General features: G+C 36.0%; 1 protein-coding gene across 1 annotated transcript; it reads left to right on the top strand.

Annotated features, from left to right (window-relative positions):
• The first annotated feature begins 279 nt into the window (after nt 1-279).
• On the top strand, nt 280-5732 carry LOC141343317 (mediator of RNA polymerase II transcription subunit 18). The gene is made up of 3 exons (XM_073847909.1): nt 280-322; nt 449-650; nt 5179-5732. Exons 2-3 carry the CDS (start codon nt 578-580, stop codon nt 5730-5732), a joined length of 627 nt encoding a protein of 208 aa, XP_073704010.1. The 5' UTR covers nt 280-322; nt 449-577.
• The last annotated feature ends 11483 nt before the right edge of the window (nt 5733-17215 follow it).

The raw sequence follows: 17215 nt of genomic DNA, 5'->3' as shown, positions 1-17215 counted from the left end.
ATTGGAAATTTTATACTATTATCTCACTATAAATATTAAAACAGGTTATGTTTATTTACTTTAAAAAAATAAATAAATAATAATAATAATAATAATGATAAATCCATACAGAAATGTCAAAAAAAAAAAAAAAAAACCTGCAGGACGAAAGGTGCAACAAATTAGAAAATCTAAAGAGTCACTATGATAACGACGATAGATGGCGGTAAATGACCGAAAGAACGTTAGCACATGCGCAGTACGCTCTCTTAACACTGCGCGTGCGCGTTTTGTACATAGAGCCAGTTGAATGGAGTTACATTATTTGCTGATAGTATTTTAGGTACACAACATCAGCCGTTTCGTTTTTCCTTTTGAATTCAAGTAGAATATATGTTATTTGGCATTTATCTTTCAGAGTATTCTACTGACTGGCGGTGTTTTTGTTAATATCTTACTTTCTCTGCAGGTCTTTTGTTGTACGGTCGATCTAGCGTGCGATTCATTTAAAGTTCTTGTTTAACCTGCTTAACTTTCCACTGGTAGCTGACTTTTACATGTGTTAAAAGACCTAAGAGTTCAGAAGAATTATAAAGTAATGGAGGCTCCACCGGTCACTGTAATGCCCGTCACGGGTGGAACTATAAATATGATGGAGTATCTTCTGCAAGGTAAATCGGTTTATAAATATGGCTTCATTAACATTATTATATCCCTCTGTCTAGCTTATACTATTATAAACAATATTTGTAACTTTGTGTTATTGCTTCCTTATGATCAAATCACTTGCAGGGTATACTGAGTACAGTAGAGACACTTTTTGCATCACTACACAAAAACTAGATGCTGAAATGAATTTATTTTTCACGACATTTTTTTTTGTTTGTGTACTAAAATATTATAAATTGATAATAGCCATAAGTAGTTTATATTTTCCACAATTCGCTCATGAACATAAGGTGCATTTTTGTCTCAATTATACCCATGTGGTGTACACAGTTACCCATTCTTAATGCTCTAAAGCTGGCTAACCATTTATTGCAAATGTAAAAAAGTACTAAATTACAGTTGTGCAACGTATTTTTTAAAATTCTAATTTATTTATTTGCTTTATTTAATTCCGATTCAGTTAAACAAAATAGTAACATGTATTTAATACTAGAAAATATATGGCAAATAGTACAAATGTAAACATAACAGTAAAAATGACATTATACATACCTTTATATTCTATAACCCTACCCCTTAACCATACACATCACTCAAAATACTTTCTGTATTTTTACATTTTCAGTCATTCTGTATGAATTATAAGCTTGTTTCCTTATGGGGACCTAAAAATGTTCCCACAAGGTTAGAATTTACTAGTATTACTAACCTGTGAGGATTTTGGTCCCCGTAACATGGTAATACCAGTATACAAACACACACAGCCTCTGAATATGCATTTTATTTTCTATGATTGAACTGTTACTGTATAAATAGCGACCTAAAAAGGGTGTATCAACTGTACCCACTTTACCACCCTGTATATTTCTTAAAATGCTATGGTCCTTTTAACATTCATGTTAGAAAATATGTTTATTAATAATATACAGTTGAAATGTTTTTTAAACATAATTTGGGTAGCATGTGCATAAATGTGACTTTTAACCTATTATCATAACACTGTACAACTAAACAGCATGTGACACAATAGGGTACCAATCCGGGTACAGTTTATACACTGTGTCTCAACCGTAACCCACTGACACTGATACTCACACATTTCTCTAGATAATGAAAAGACCTTGCATGTTACAATGTCATAAGATATGTCTACTTTTAGAGCACAGAGTAACATTTGCAATATGTTACGTTTAACAATCATAAAATAATAATAAGCTATTCATTGTGGAAGGGACATGGGACACTACTCTTTATCTCTTGGATAAACGTGTTTGTATAATGAAGAAATATAAATGTGATTATAGTAATTATATACACATATTGAAGGACTTTTCTAGCTGTTTTTATTCCATAATTCACCTTATTTACCTCATACAATTCATTTAATTTAAACACTTCTATGAAAACAAGAATGGTACTACTGTACTATACTCCCCTCCAAAGGCAAAGCGCAGTAACTACACATTTGGTCAAAATTGACTTAAGGCATAAAATGGACTTTGTGACAACTGTTTTGTTTTGTGGCAAAGTCTCCTGGTTCAATTTTGTCCCTTTTCAGAGAAACGTTCAGAGAAGCGAGAGTGTCAACATGTTTACCTAGCTGTTGTAAAAACTTTAAAGTATTTTTTTTTTCAGTGTTTCAGTGTTCGCGTAGTTACTGCACTTTGCCTTAGGAGGGCAGTTTAGTACTATACAGTAGTTTAGTATACCATGGGCAGAAGAGCTTTTACCATGTGATGCCAACACTGTACCATGGTATTACCACAAAACCTTTATATATCATTGTCAGGGATTTCTGCTATTTATTCAGTTGATTTGCATTTGATAAAGAAACATAGCATGTTTGTTTTGATTTTAAGTGTAACATGTATTAAAGCCTAGTAATTGCAGCTTTTTATTTCACAATATTTTTGCAGTTTTGAGTTTATAACTTATAATTCCTAGTTTCTTATATACACTTGCAGTTCTGAGAAAGAAAAGTCAGAATTATGAGATTTAGGGTTTGTTTATACACTACCAAAGTACAGCAAAAACAGTAACAATTTAGATTTTTTTTTTTTTTTTTTACTATTTAAAACAACTGTTTTCTTTGTGGATATATTTTAAAATGTAATTTATTCCTGTAATCAAAGCTACATTTTCAGCATCATTACGCCAGTCTTCAGTGTCACGTGGTCCATCAGAAATCATTCTAATATGCTGATTTGTTGTTCAAAAAACATTTTATTTATTATTATTATTATTATTATTACCAATATTTAAAACAGTTGTACTTTTTTTCATGATTCATTGATGACTAGAAAGATCCAAAGGTTAGCATTTATCTGAAATAAAATGCTTTTGTAACCTTAAACACTACTGTTCAAAACCCTCAGTCAGAATAATTTATAGAAGTTATATAAATTAATACTTTTATTTAGCAAGGATGCTTTAAATTGACCAAAAGTGCTGATAAAGTCATTTATAATGTTACAAAACATTTACATTTTGCAATTGCCGTATATTGCCATTCTTCTGAACTTTATATTCATCAAAGAAACCTGAAAAAAAAAAAATTTAGTTGTTTTCAACATAATAATAATAAATGTCTTTTAAGCAGCAAATCAGAATATTAGAACGATTTTTGAAGGATCATGTGACTGGAGTAATGACGCTAAAAATTCAGCTTTGAAATCACAGAAATAAATTACATTTTAAAATATATTCAAATAGAAAGCAGTTGTTTTAAATAGTAAAAATATTTTAAAATTTTACTGTTTTTGCTGTACTTTGGATCAAATAAATGCAGGATTGGTGAGGATAAGAGACTAAAATGTAAAAAAAAAAAACATTAAAAATCGTACTGTTCAAAAACTTTTCACTAGTAATGTATCTTAAAATTGCTTTAAAAAATCTGAATTGTAAAGGAAAAAGTCACAATTATTTTATTTTTTGATCAATGGCAGTAATGGGTAGTGTTAATTTCGTCAGACGAGACGAGACGAAATATGTTCGTCAACGACCTTTTTTTTCATGACTAAGACGAGACGATGACAAGACTGCACCACTGTCCAAAAACGCTGACTAAGACTAAATTAACATGCCTTATTGTTGACGAAAAAAGACGAGACGAAAATGTTTTGCATAAAATAAAAACTAAGATAAAATCTCTCTTCATTTTCGTCTACAATCGTCTCTGCTTTTTCATCAGCGGTTACGGCTTTAAAATATTCAAACTGCGCTTTGGCGCGCTGGCTGGCGCTGAGCCAGAGACGGACGAGCTCTGCGCTTGTCATATAATCACAACTATGCAGTGTTTTTAACCACATAACGCTTATTTTAGGTTTCAGACATTTAAATACACATAAGTACTAGTAAAAGGAGACATTTAGAGTTTGTAAAATACACACATAGGTCTATGGAAGCAGCAAATAACAATCTATTCAAATATAATTTGCCGATGTGTTTTATTCATATCACATACACATAGGCTAAGTAACTAAAAAGTTCACTCTATTCCTCTTCTAGTTCACCAGCCACCTACTTGCATGTATTTCGGGAGAAACGGATGAATGTATATGTGCTGTAAATACGGTTGACAGGACTCTCTGAACAGCAGCGCGAACAAACATGGCCGCGCCCGTCTCACGTTACAGATTACGATCCAGATCATTTATATAGGGTTTTAAACGACGAAACATACTAATTCACACATATTTGTGAATCGGAATATTAGATAGTTCATGGCATGGTAAGCAAGTGTGTGAGTATTCTGGATAAAAAAGGAAAAACGAAATAAAAGCGATCTATCTGTCATACAGTGTTATTGTGTTATTGTCACGTGACAAGCTTGATGCGTCGCCATGGAAACAATAAGGACGAACGTTCTAAAATAACGGTCGCTTAAAAAAAAAACTCACTCTCAGGGGTCCGCTAGAATATTTTAAACTCACCACTGAAAGGGTTAATCATTTGTGAATGTGTCTCCTAAATCAGAAATTGAAAACCAGACACGTTTAACATTTGCATTCAACAAAAATCATTCAACAAGTGTATTTTGTCAGGTAATTATGACATTTAACCAATGTTTGAGATGTGAAACACTTTTTTTACTGAAATGTGTATCAGTAATAATCTCAGTAATAATGTGTTATTTTAAAAAAAGACTACAATTTTTTGACTAAACCTAGACTAAAATATATTGAGTTCTTTTTTGACTAAAACTAGACTAAAATTAAAAGACTTTTAGTCGACTAAAACTTGACTAAGATACCTTGAGTTTTCTTTTGACTAAAACTAGACTAAAATGACGAGACTTTTAGTCGACTAAAACTTGACTAACAAAAAAAGATATGTGAATGACTAAATATGACTAAAACTAACAAGGACATTTGGCACAAGACTAAGACTAAGACTAAATTAAAAATAGGTGACGAAATTAACACTAGTAATGGGCTTCCATAAGCATGTCATTGTCACATTTGTTTTGGCTTTTAAATTTAAGCTTTATGTCTTCTGACCATCTGTGTTTTGTTAATTTGTTCGGCACAGGCAGTGTACTGGATCAGTCCCTGGAGAGTCTCTTACATCGGCTCAGAGGTCTGTGTGATAACATGGAGCCTGAGAGCTTTGCTGATCATGAGCTGGTGTATCTGCTGAAGGGTCAGCAGGGCAACCCCTTCATGCTGCGTGCGCGTCGCTCACTTATTCACCCCAAGGCCCCTTGGCATCTGCGCTATCTAGGTCAGCCAGAGGTGGGCGACAAAAGCCGTCATGCCCTGGTGCGAAACTGTGTGGATGTGGCCGCCTCGCACAGCTTACCGGAGTTTCTCAACGAGATGGGTTTCCGAATGGACCATGAGTTTGTGGTCAAGGGTCAAGTGTTCCGGAAGGGTGTGATGAAGGTGGTCGTGAGCAAACTGTTACGTGTCCTGGCTTCAGGAAACACGGAGAACACAGAGCCGATGTCTCTGTCGTATCTTGTTGAGCTGAGCGTACTGGCTCCTGCGGGACAGGACACTGTGTCTGAGGACATGCGAAGCTTCGCAGAACAGCTGAAACCTCTGGTGCACCTGGAGAAAATTGACCCTAAAAGACTCATGTAGTGTGACTTGATTTCATTTGCTTTTGCTTGTATTATGATGATGGGTATTTTATGATACTTGATTGATAAACATTTAAAAATTTATTTTGTGACAAATAAACCTCAACATTTGATAAGTTCCTCTCTTTTACCACTTGATGAATTAATTTCCTAAACTATTAATTATTTATTTTTAAAAAAATTGCTTAATGAGAGACAGAAAGTTAATCTGTGAAAACATTTGTAAATTTGTTCTTGCATGAATTGTTGCTTTTGACTTCAAACAGCTGGTATGACAAACAGTCAATGTTTGAACGGCATCCATCTAAGCCTACAATTTCTGTAGTAATTTCATTTTCAGCAGTCATTACTTCAGTCCTTAGGCCCAATCCCAATTCTATTTTCTACCCCTTCGCCTACCCCTCGCCCCTTCCCCTTGTCCCTTGAAACAAAGTGTAAAGGGGAAGGGCTAAAATATTTCCCCTAAGAAATGGGACACCACTACAACACTATTATACGTCATCATACGTTGTCGCTAGTTCCTAATGTTACGTCAGTGGACATGCGCAGATGTTTATCACTCATTCCAAGATGTCAAAATGTTGTCATATTTCAAAAAGTACAAATGTACGGTGTACGCACCGTTCATTCACATGTGGCCGTAAGCAAAACAAACAACGCGTTATCACATGCGCGGCAAATTGCTAATCAGTGTAGTGGTGCCTGGAGAAGTATATATGCTTCATTTGTGAATTTCGTTTTCAACTTTCTATTTGAACGCGTTCGTTTTCTGGATCCTTGGACTAAAATGTTTACAGGGGTTCACTGGTTTAAGAAATTTCTGATCGTAAAAATCAGATTCTTTTTATTTGTAAGGTATCGTTTTTATTATTATGTACTGATTTAAATTACTGGTGCGGTAGACGTAGCGGGCGCAGGTGCATTAGGCGCAATCATCAAATACATTTCAAAGCAAGCCGGCTCCACGGTCCTGACTGTATTATCACTGCCTTTATTGGGTGTTTTTAGCGAATATTTACATTTATTCACATGACTGGATGTGGTGGACTGCCATGATTTTGGTGAATGCAGGACACTACTGAATAATGCGCATCAGAGGGGATTTAAAAAGTGGAAGTGTGTATACACCGTATACCTGCGTACACCCTCCACTACACCACCGTTGCAAATTGCCGTGCCACTGGTCTTTCATGTTTCTAACATGCAGTCAAGTGTATATGATATAAAAATATATTTTGTAATATCGTGCAATCAGTGCTATCTGCTAGCAAACTTTAGCGATTTTTTTGCAAACGTTTATTTACAAAACAACACCATAAACACAAACACAAGATTGAAGGTAATATACATATAATGAAACATTGCCATCAAAATCCTTAATAAAGGCAAAAATTACTTATATTTATGAGTCTGCTTGCTCGAGTGAGCAGCCATGTTGGAAATTTCTCTTAGCCCTTTGCTTGAAGTGAGGTCCTGAAAAATCTTCGTTTGGAGGGCTATCTGGCCCTTCCCCTTACCCCTACCCCTCCAACCAAAAGAGAAATGAGACACCCCTACCCCTTCACGTGAACGCGCCAAACGGAGGGGTAGGGGTAAGGGGTAGAATTTGGATTGAGCCTAAGTCAGAACAGTATGAAGATCTGACCCGAGTTTGGAGTATGTAGCTTGAACGGTCTAGGAGGAGTTAGTGTCCAAAAAATTTGCGGTCAGAAAAATAAGAAGAAGAAAAAGAAGAAGAAGAAGAACTAGATAAAAAAGTTCGTCGAGACAAACTTTAAGTTGGCTTGAGAAAGCCGGACGAGAAAGATTAAAGAAGTTTAACGTTTTAAGAAGTTTAAAAAGTTTAAGAAATTAAAGTATAAAAAGTTTTACAAGTTTAAAAGCAAGTTGCTAGTATGTTTTTAGTTGTTTAAGCATGATTAGCAAGTTACAAGCATGATTAGCATGTCACTAGCATGTTGTTAGCATGACTAGCATGAAGTTAACAAGATGCTAGCATGGAAAGCATGTTGCTAGCATGACTAGCATGTTACTAGCATGATGTTAGCATGACTAGCATGTTGTTACCATGTCGTTAGCATGACTAGCATGTCACTAGCATGATTTTAGCATGCCACTAGCATTGTTTTAACATGACTAGCAAGTCGCTAGCATGATTTTAACATGACTAGCAAGTCGCTAACATGATTTTAGCAAGTCATTAACATGATTTTAGCATTACTAGCAAGTCGCTAGCATGATTTTAGCATGACTAGCAAGTCACTAACATGCTTTTAGCATTACTAGCAAGTCGCTAGCATGATTTTAGCATTACTATCAAGTCGCTAGCATGATTTTAACATGACTAACAAGTCACTAGCATGATTTTAGCATGACTAGCAAGTCGCTAGCATGATTTTAACATGACTAGCAAGTCGCTAGCATGATTTTAGCATGACTAGCAAATCATTAGCACGACTTTAGCATGATTAGCAAGTCGCTAGCATGATTTTAGCATTACTAGCAAGTCGTTAGCAAGATTTTAGCAAGTCGCTAGCATGATTTTAGCATGACTAACAAGTCGCTAGCATGATTTTAGCATGACTAGCAAAGTCGCTAGCAGGATTTAAGCATGACTAGCAAGTCGCTAGCATGATTTTAGCATGACTAGCAAGTCGCTAGCATGATTTTAACAAGTCGTTAGTATGATTTTAGCATGATTAGCAAGTCGCCAACATGATTTTAGCATGACTAGCAAGTCGCTAGCAGGATTTAAGCATAACTAGCAAGTCGCTAGCATGATTTTAGCAAGTCACTAGCATGATTTTAGCATGACTAGCAAAGTCGCTAGCAGGATTTAAGCATAACTAGCAAGTCGCTAGCATGATTTTAGCAAGTCACTAGCAAGTCGCTAGCATGATTTTAGCAAGTCGTTAGTATGATTTTAGCATGATTAGCAAGTCGCCAACATGATTTTAGCATGACTAGCAAGTCGCTAGCATGATTTTAGCAAGTCACTAGCATGATTTTAGCATGACTAGCAAGTCGCTAGCATAATTTTAGCAAGTCGTTAGTATGATTTTAGCATGACTAGCAAGTCGCTAGCATGATTTTAACATGACTAGCAAGTCACTAGCATGATTTTAGCATGACTAGCAAGTCGCTAGCATGATTTTAGGATGACTAACAAATAATTAGCATGATTTTAGCAAGTCACTAGCATGATTTTAGCATGACTAGCAAGTCGCTAGCATGATTTTAGCAAGTCACTAGCATGATTTTAGCAAGTCGTTAGTATGATTTTAGCATGACTAGCAAGTCGCTAGCATGATTTTAACATGACTAGCAAGTCACTAGCATGATTTTAGCATGACTAGCAAGTCGCTAGCATGATTTTAGGATGACTAGCAAATCATTAGCATGATTTTAGCAAGTCACTAGCATGATTTTAGGATGACTAGCAAGTCGCTAGCATGATTTTAGCAAGTCGTTAGCATGATTTTAGCATGACTAGCAAGTCGCTAGCATGATTTTAGCATGACTAGTAAGTCGCTAGCATGATTTTAGCAAATCGTTAGTATGATTTTAGCATGACTAGCAAGTCACTAGCATGATTTTAGCATGACTAGAAAGTCGCTAGCATGATTTTAGGATGACTAGCAAATCATTAGCATGATTTTAGCATGAGTAGCAAGTCGCTAGCATGATTTTAGCAAGTCGTTAGTATGATTTTAGCATGACTAGCAAAGTCGCTAGCAGGATTTAAGCATGACTAGCAAGTCGCTAGCATGATTTTAGCAAGTCACTAGCATGATTTTAGCATGACTAGCAAGTCGCTAGCATGATTTTAGCAAGTCGTTAGCATGATTTTAGCAAAGTCGTTAGTATGATTTTAGCAAGTCGTTGGTATGATTTTAGCATGACTAGCAAGTCGCTAGCATGATTTTAACGACTAGCAAGTCACTAGCATGATTTTAGCAAGTCGTTAGTATGATTTTAGCATGACTAGCAAGTCGCTAGCATGATTTTAGGATGACTAGCAAATCATTAGCATGATTTTAACATGACTAGCAAGTCACTAGCATGATTTTAGCATGACTAGCAAGTCGCTAGCATGATTTTAGCAAGTCGTTAGTATGATTTTAGCATGACTAGCAAGTCGCTAGCATGATTTTAGGATGACTAGCAAATCATTAGCATGATTTTAACATGACTAGCAAGTCACTAGCATGATTTTAGCATGACTAGCAAGTCGCTAGCATGATTTTAGGATGACTAGCAAATCATTAGCACGACTTTAGCATTACTAACAAGTCGCTAGCATGATTTTAGCAAGTCACTAGCATGATTTTAGCATGACTAGCAAGTCGCTAGCATGATTTTAACAAGTCACTAGCATGATTTTAGCATGAATAGCAAGTCGTTAGCATGATTTAAACATTACTAGCAAGTCCCTAGCATGATTAGCAAGTCGCTAGCATGATTTTAGCAAGTCGTTAGCATGATTTTAGCATGACTAGCAAGTTGCTAGCATGATTTTAACATGATTGGCAAGTCGCTAGCATGATTTTAGCATGACTAGCAAGTCGCTAGCATGATTTTAGCATTACTAGTAAGTCGCTAGCATGATTTTAGCAAGTCACTAGCATGATTTTAGCATGACTAGCAAGTCGCTAGCATGATTTTAGCAAGTCGTTAGTATGATTTTAGCATGACTAGCAAGTCGCTAGCATGATTTTAGCAAGTCACTAGCATGATTTTAGCATGACTAGCAAGTCGCTAGCATGATTTAAGCATGACTAGCAAGTCTCTAGCATGATTTTAGGATGACTAGCAAATCATTAGCATGATTTTAACATGACTAGCAAGTCGCTAGCATGATTTTAGGATGACTAGCAAATCATTAGCACGACTTTAGCATTACTAACAAGTCGCTATCATGATTTTAGCAAGTCACTAGCATGATTTTAGCATGACTAGCAAGTCACTAGCATGATTTTAGTATTACTAGTAAGTCGCTAGCATGATTTTAGGATGACTAGCAAATCATTAGCACGACTTTAGCATTACTAACAAGTCGCTAGCATGATTTTAGCAAGTCACTAGCATAATTTTAGCATGACTAGCAAGTCGCTAGCATGATTTTAGCAAGTCACTAGCATGATTTTAGCATGAATAGCAAGTCGTTAGCATGATTTAAACATTACTAGCAAGTCCCTAGCATGATTTTAACATGATTAGCAAGTCGCTAGCATGATTTTAGCATTACTTTAACATGATTGGCAAGTCGCTAGCATGATTTTAGCATGACTAGCAAGTCGCTAGCATGATTTTAGCATTACTAGTAAGTCGCTAGCATGATTTTAGCAAGTCACTAGCATGATTTTAGCAAGTCGTTAGTATGATTTTGGCATGACTAGCAAGTCGCTAGCATGATTTTAGCAAGTCACTAGCATGATTTTAGCATGACTAGCAAGTCGCTAGCATGATTTTAGGATGACTAGCAAGTCGCTAGCATGATTTTAGCATGACTAACAAGTCGCTAACATGATTTTAGGATGACTAGCAAATCATTAGCACGACTTTAGCATTACTAATAAGTCGCTAGCATGATTTTAGCATGACTAGCAAGTCGCTAGCATGATTTTAGCAAGTTCCTAGCATGATTTTAGCATGATTAGCAAGTCGCTAGCATGATTTTAGCAAGTCGTTAGCATGATTTTAGCATGACTAGCAAGTCGCTAGCATGATTTTAACAAGTCCCTAGCATGATTTTAGCATGATTAGCAAGTCGCTAGCATGATTTTAGCAAGTCACTAGCATGATTTTAGCATGATTAGCAAGTCGCTAGCATGATTTTAGCAAGTCCCTAGCATGATTTTAACATGATTAACATGATTTTAGCATGATTAGCAAGTCGCTAGCATTATTTTAGCAAGTCGTTAGCATGATTTTAGCATGACTAGCAAGTCACTAGCATGATTTTTGCAATATTTTAGCATGATTAGCAAGTCGCTAGCATGATTTTAGAATGACTACCAAGTCGCTAGCATGATTTTAGCAAGTCGTTAGCATGATTTTAGCATGACTAGCAAGTCGCTAGCATGATTTTAACAAGTCCCTAGCATGATTTTAGCATGATTAGCAAGTCGCTAGCATGATTTTAGCAAGTCACTAGCATGATTTTAGCATGATTAGCAAGTCGCTAGCATGATTTTAGCAAGTCCCTAGCATGATTTTAACATGATTAACATGATTTTAGCATGATTAGCAAGTCGCTAGCATTATTTTAGCAAGTCGTTAGCATGATTTTAGCATGACTAGCAAGTCACTAGCATGATTTTTGCAATATTTTAGCATGATTAGCAAGTCGCTAGCATGATTTTAGAATGACTACCAAGTCGCTAGCATGATTTTAGCAAGTCACTAGCATGATTTTAACATTACTAGCATGATTTTAGCATGATTAACAAGTCGTTAGCATGATTTTAGCATGATTAGCAAGTCGTTAGCATGATTTTAGCAAGTTGTTAGCATGATTTTAGCATGACTAGCAAGTCGCTAACATGATTTTAGCATGATTAGCAAGTCGCTAGCATGATTTTAGAATGACTACCAAGTCGCTAGCATGATTTTAGCAAGTCACTAGCATGATTTTAACATTACTAGCATGATTTTAGCATGATTAGCAAGTCGTTAGCATGATTTTAGCAAGTCGTTAGCATGATTTTAGCATGACTAGCAAGTCGCTAACATGATTTTAGCATGACTAGCAAGCCGCTAGCATGATTTTAGCAAGTCCCTAGCATGATTTTAGCATGATTAGCAAGTCGCTAGCATGATTTTAGCAAGTCACTAGCATGATTTTAGCATGATTAGCAAGTCGCTAGCATGATTTTAGCAAGTCCCTAGCATGATTTTAGCATGATTAGCAAGTCGCTAGCATTATTTTAGCAAGTCGTTAGCATGATTTTAGCATGATTAGCAAGTCGCTAGCATTATTTTAGCAAGTCGTTAGCATGATTTTAGCATGATTAGCAAGTCGCTAGCATTATTTTAACAAGTCGTTAGCATGATTTTAGCATGACTAGCAAGTCACTAGCATGATTTTTGCAATATTTTAGCATGATTAGCAAGTCGCTAGCATGATTTTAGAATGACTACCAAGTCGCTAGCATGATTTTAGCAAGTCACTAGCATGATTTTAACATTACTAGCATGATTTTAGCATGATTAACAAGTCGTTAGCATGATTTTAGCATGATTAGCAAGTCGTTAGCATGATTTTAGCAAGTTGTTAGCATGATTTTAGCATGACTAGCAAGTCGCTAACATGATTTTAGCATGATTAGCAAGTCGCTAGCATGATTTTAGAATGACTACCAAGTCGCTAGCATGATTTTAGCAAGTCACTAGCATGATTTTAACATTACTAGCATGATTTTAGCATGATTAGCAAGTCGTTAGCATGATTTTAGCAAGTCGTTAGCATGATTTTAGCATGACTAGCAAGTCGCTAACATGATTTTAGCATGACTAGCAAGCCGCTAGCATGATTTTAGCATGACTAGCAAGTCGTTTATGATTTTTAATATTAATTTTTAAGAAAACCGTAACTCTAACCAGTCTGAAAAGATATAGCACACTAAGTCTGAACAGTATGAAGATCTGACCCGAGTTTGGAGTATGTAGCTTGAACGGTCTAGGAGGAGTTAGTGTCCAAAACATTTGCGGTCAGAAAAATAAGAAGAAGAAGAAGAAGAAAAAGACGAAGAAGAAGTTTAAATAGGATTTCAGTAAGTTGGCTTTCCCAAGCCAACTTAATAACAGATAAACATGGACAGTGTTTTTATAAATCTTACTTGAAACATCTGGATAATGATTCGAATTGAAAGTCACCTATCGATGACATCTATCATTTTGCTTATTGCTTATTCCATTGGGTTGGCTACATAATTTTTCAGGAACATATTTAAAGTGTTTAAAATAAGAATTTTGTTCTAAAACAATTTTCAATATGTTTTTTTTTTTTTTTTTTTTTTTTGCATTTTCCCAAGTGAGTGAAAATGAGAAGTTTGACGCATCGTCTCCAGGATATTCTGCTTATGGATCACTCAGATCACAGTCAAAAGCAGACGGCAGGTCAATTTATGGGTCATCATGTTCCACAAACTCATTTCACACAAAAATATATGAGTCAGGGATCCCAAAAATATATGACAGCATGGATTTAATACCACCATTAAGTGAGTGTCTTTTTTGTTTTATATGGCACTTTTCACCAATACAGTACACAATACAGTATACTCTGGTTGTCAGGATTATGTCTGTGTTTTGTCCTGTTCTGGTTTTCCTAGTGTTTTTCCCCCTCTGTTTCCAGTACTTTTGGTTTGTCCCATTTGCTCCCCCTTTTGGTTTAGTGTTTTTGGTTCCATCCATGCCCATATTTGTATTTCCCCCTCGTCATCTTGTTAGCTTGTTTGTGACCACGCCTTGTTTTTCAGTGTATTTAAGAGTCTGTGTTTGCACACCCCGTTTGTCGGTCAATGATTATGTTACTTCCGTTTGTTTTGTCATGTGCTCATTTCTTGCTCCCGGTTTTGTTTATTTGTTATCATTTGCAGTGTTTTATTTAATAAACTTTATTCATTCAGTTACTCCGGTTCTCCTCCTCCATCTCCACTCCTCAACCCGCCCAGACTGTGACACTGGTGTCACATTACTGTTTATTATTATTATTAATCATTGGCTAATTCTCAAATTCAAGTATTATCTAGTGGAGAAATAATGCATTACCTTTGGTACTGGCATATTATGCAAATTAATAGACACAATTTGGTAATACTTTATATAAAAGGACCAATTCTCACAATTAACTAGCAGTATTACAAGCTTAAAGGGATAGTTCACCCAAAAATGAAAATTTGATGTTTATCTGCTTACCCCCAATGCATCCAAGATGTAAGTGACTTAGTTTCCTCAGAAGAATACAAACGAAGATTTTTTACGAAAACCGGTGCTGTCTGCCAGCCTTATCATGGGTGTGGATGGGCACCAGACCTTTAAAAGTAAACAAAAACATGCACAGACAAATCCAAATTACACCCTGCGACTCGTGACGATACATTGATGTCTTAAGACACGAAACGATCGGTTTTTGAGAGAAACTGAACAGTATTTATATAATTTTTTACCTTTGTTACAACGCCACGTCCATCTCTCCTGAGTAAGCGTTCGGCATCAGTCACGTCACATGAGCACGCGCTCTGTGGTAGAATACGCAAACGCCGGAAGCGATCTGTCGCATGTATACGACACTCATTGTTTACACAGAGCACAGAGATTGTGGGTATAGCGGCTATTCAAAATGGTAATTACTTGCGCTTATCCTGATTGTTTAAACCGATTTAAAGCTAAAAGATTACATTAGTTTGCGCAAACTCATCCGGGAATTTTCACTGATTTCCCCTTACGGAGTTTGCGTATTCTACGCTAGAGCGCGTGCTCATGTGACGTGACTAATGCCAAACTCGTGCACATTACAGATGGACGTGGCTGTGTATCAAAGGTAAAAAATGATATAAATACTGTTCAGTTTCTCTCAAAAACCGATCGTTTCGTGTCTTAAGACATCAATGTATCGTCACGAGTCGCAGGGTGTAATTTGGATTTGTCTGTGCATGTTTTTGTTTACTTTTAAAGGTCTGGTGCCCATCCACACCCATGATAAGGCTGGCAGACAGCACCGGTTTTCATTAAAAATCTTCGTTTGTATTCTTCTGAGGAAACTAAGTCACCTACATCTTGGATGCATTGGGGGTAAGCAGATAAACATCAAATTTTCATTTTTGGGTGAACTATCCCTTTAATGGCTGTTTATTAATACTTATAAAGCACATATTAATGACTTATTCTGCATGACCATATTTTCCTCCATATTTTCCTGTTTCCTCCCCCCTTACCTAAATTGAACAACTACCTTATTAACTTTTAATAAGCAGAACATTATATGTTTATTAAGGGGAAACTCTGATTTAATAGTGTTTAATGTTTTCACAATTTTTTTTATAGAATATTTAAAGTGAATTAAAATATTCTGTTTCTTTTTTCCGCAGTGAGTGGAGATGAGAATTTGAATACATGGTCAATGGAAAGTTCTGCTTATGGTTCAATTGGATCACGAGCAGAGAGTGGTTCAGTTTGTAGCTCATCACGCTCAGAAGTCTCAGCTCACAGCTCAAGATTCAGTTCTGTGCAGCCCATTTCTGAGTCTGTGGAACATTTAGACAAAAAGAACACAGGATGTGGCCAAGAAACATAAGCATGAAGAAGCTGAGAACACAAATGATTTTAAATAAATAAAAACTGGCCAGTGTAGTGATTGTCATATAATCTTAACTTTATAATTTGACAGACATGCAATAAATGCAATAAATGACATCTTGTCAATCAACATTATATTGGCATAACCTTTTTGACTGCTTACTTGCTGTTCATCCACTGTAGAGGATTGCTCTGCTTTTCCTGCACTCATCTTCAGATTCTTTTTGGAAACGCTTTAAACCTTCCATGTATGAAATTCCTTCAGACATTCTTATACTTTGTGCTTTCACAGCATCTTTTCCAAATTTACATCCTCCATAACCTGCGCTATGGTTTTCTCCACAATTACAACATTTTGGGTTCACTCCATGCCCACACTTTCCATACTCGTACTTTCCTCCACATCTAGCACAACTTTGTTCTCCATTGCATATTGCAGCTACATGACTAAACTTTTGACACTTAAAGCATCTTATAGGTAGTGGAATGTACGGTCGTACCACGTAACGTCAGGTAATTTTTCTGCATTCAAATTGAATCATTACCGAGAGGCTATCCACCTTCTGTTCATATTGACATATTTCAGTCTCTCTTTTGTTATTTTAATTGGGTTCAACGCATGAGCCAATTCCACAAGAAATTTAAGCATTACCTTGTACTCCTTTTTTTGGTCTTCTAACGGTCTTTCTCTTTTTTTCACTATCTGATCCAGCTGGTATGATTCCATTTTTTTTTTCCTTTTTACGATTTTCCACTGAGGTTTACTATTTTCAAAATGTGAATGCGTTCTTCTGCCTTTTTAAGAAAGCTTTTTATTTATTATTTTTGCAGTAGAGTATCCACACAAAGAATTGCGGACCTCATCAAGTCTTTCATCACCCATTGATGGAAATGGTTGAGCGCACAGGGAAAAACACAATATTCTCCATTAATTTTTAACCAATTTTTAAAATCGATGCAGCTTTCAAACGTGACTTTCTTATTTTAGTCGTAGTGAGTGTTAACAACGCAAAATGCATTACGTATACAATAAAACATATATAGCCTGTCAGGATTGTAGTCTGTTTTGGTTGTATTCTCCTAGTGTTTTCCCTCTGTGGTTCCTATGTTTTTGTTTCTTCCTTGTCTCCCCCTAGTGTTTAGTCTGTATTGGTTTCCCCTTTGCCCATATTGTACTTCCCT

This window comes from Garra rufa, chromosome 9 (genome assembly GCF_049309525.1).
Source record: "Garra rufa chromosome 9, GarRuf1.0, whole genome shotgun sequence".
Classification (NCBI taxonomy): domain Eukaryota; kingdom Metazoa; phylum Chordata; class Actinopteri; order Cypriniformes; family Cyprinidae; genus Garra; species Garra rufa.
This window is presented reverse-complemented; position numbering and strand designations above follow the sequence as displayed.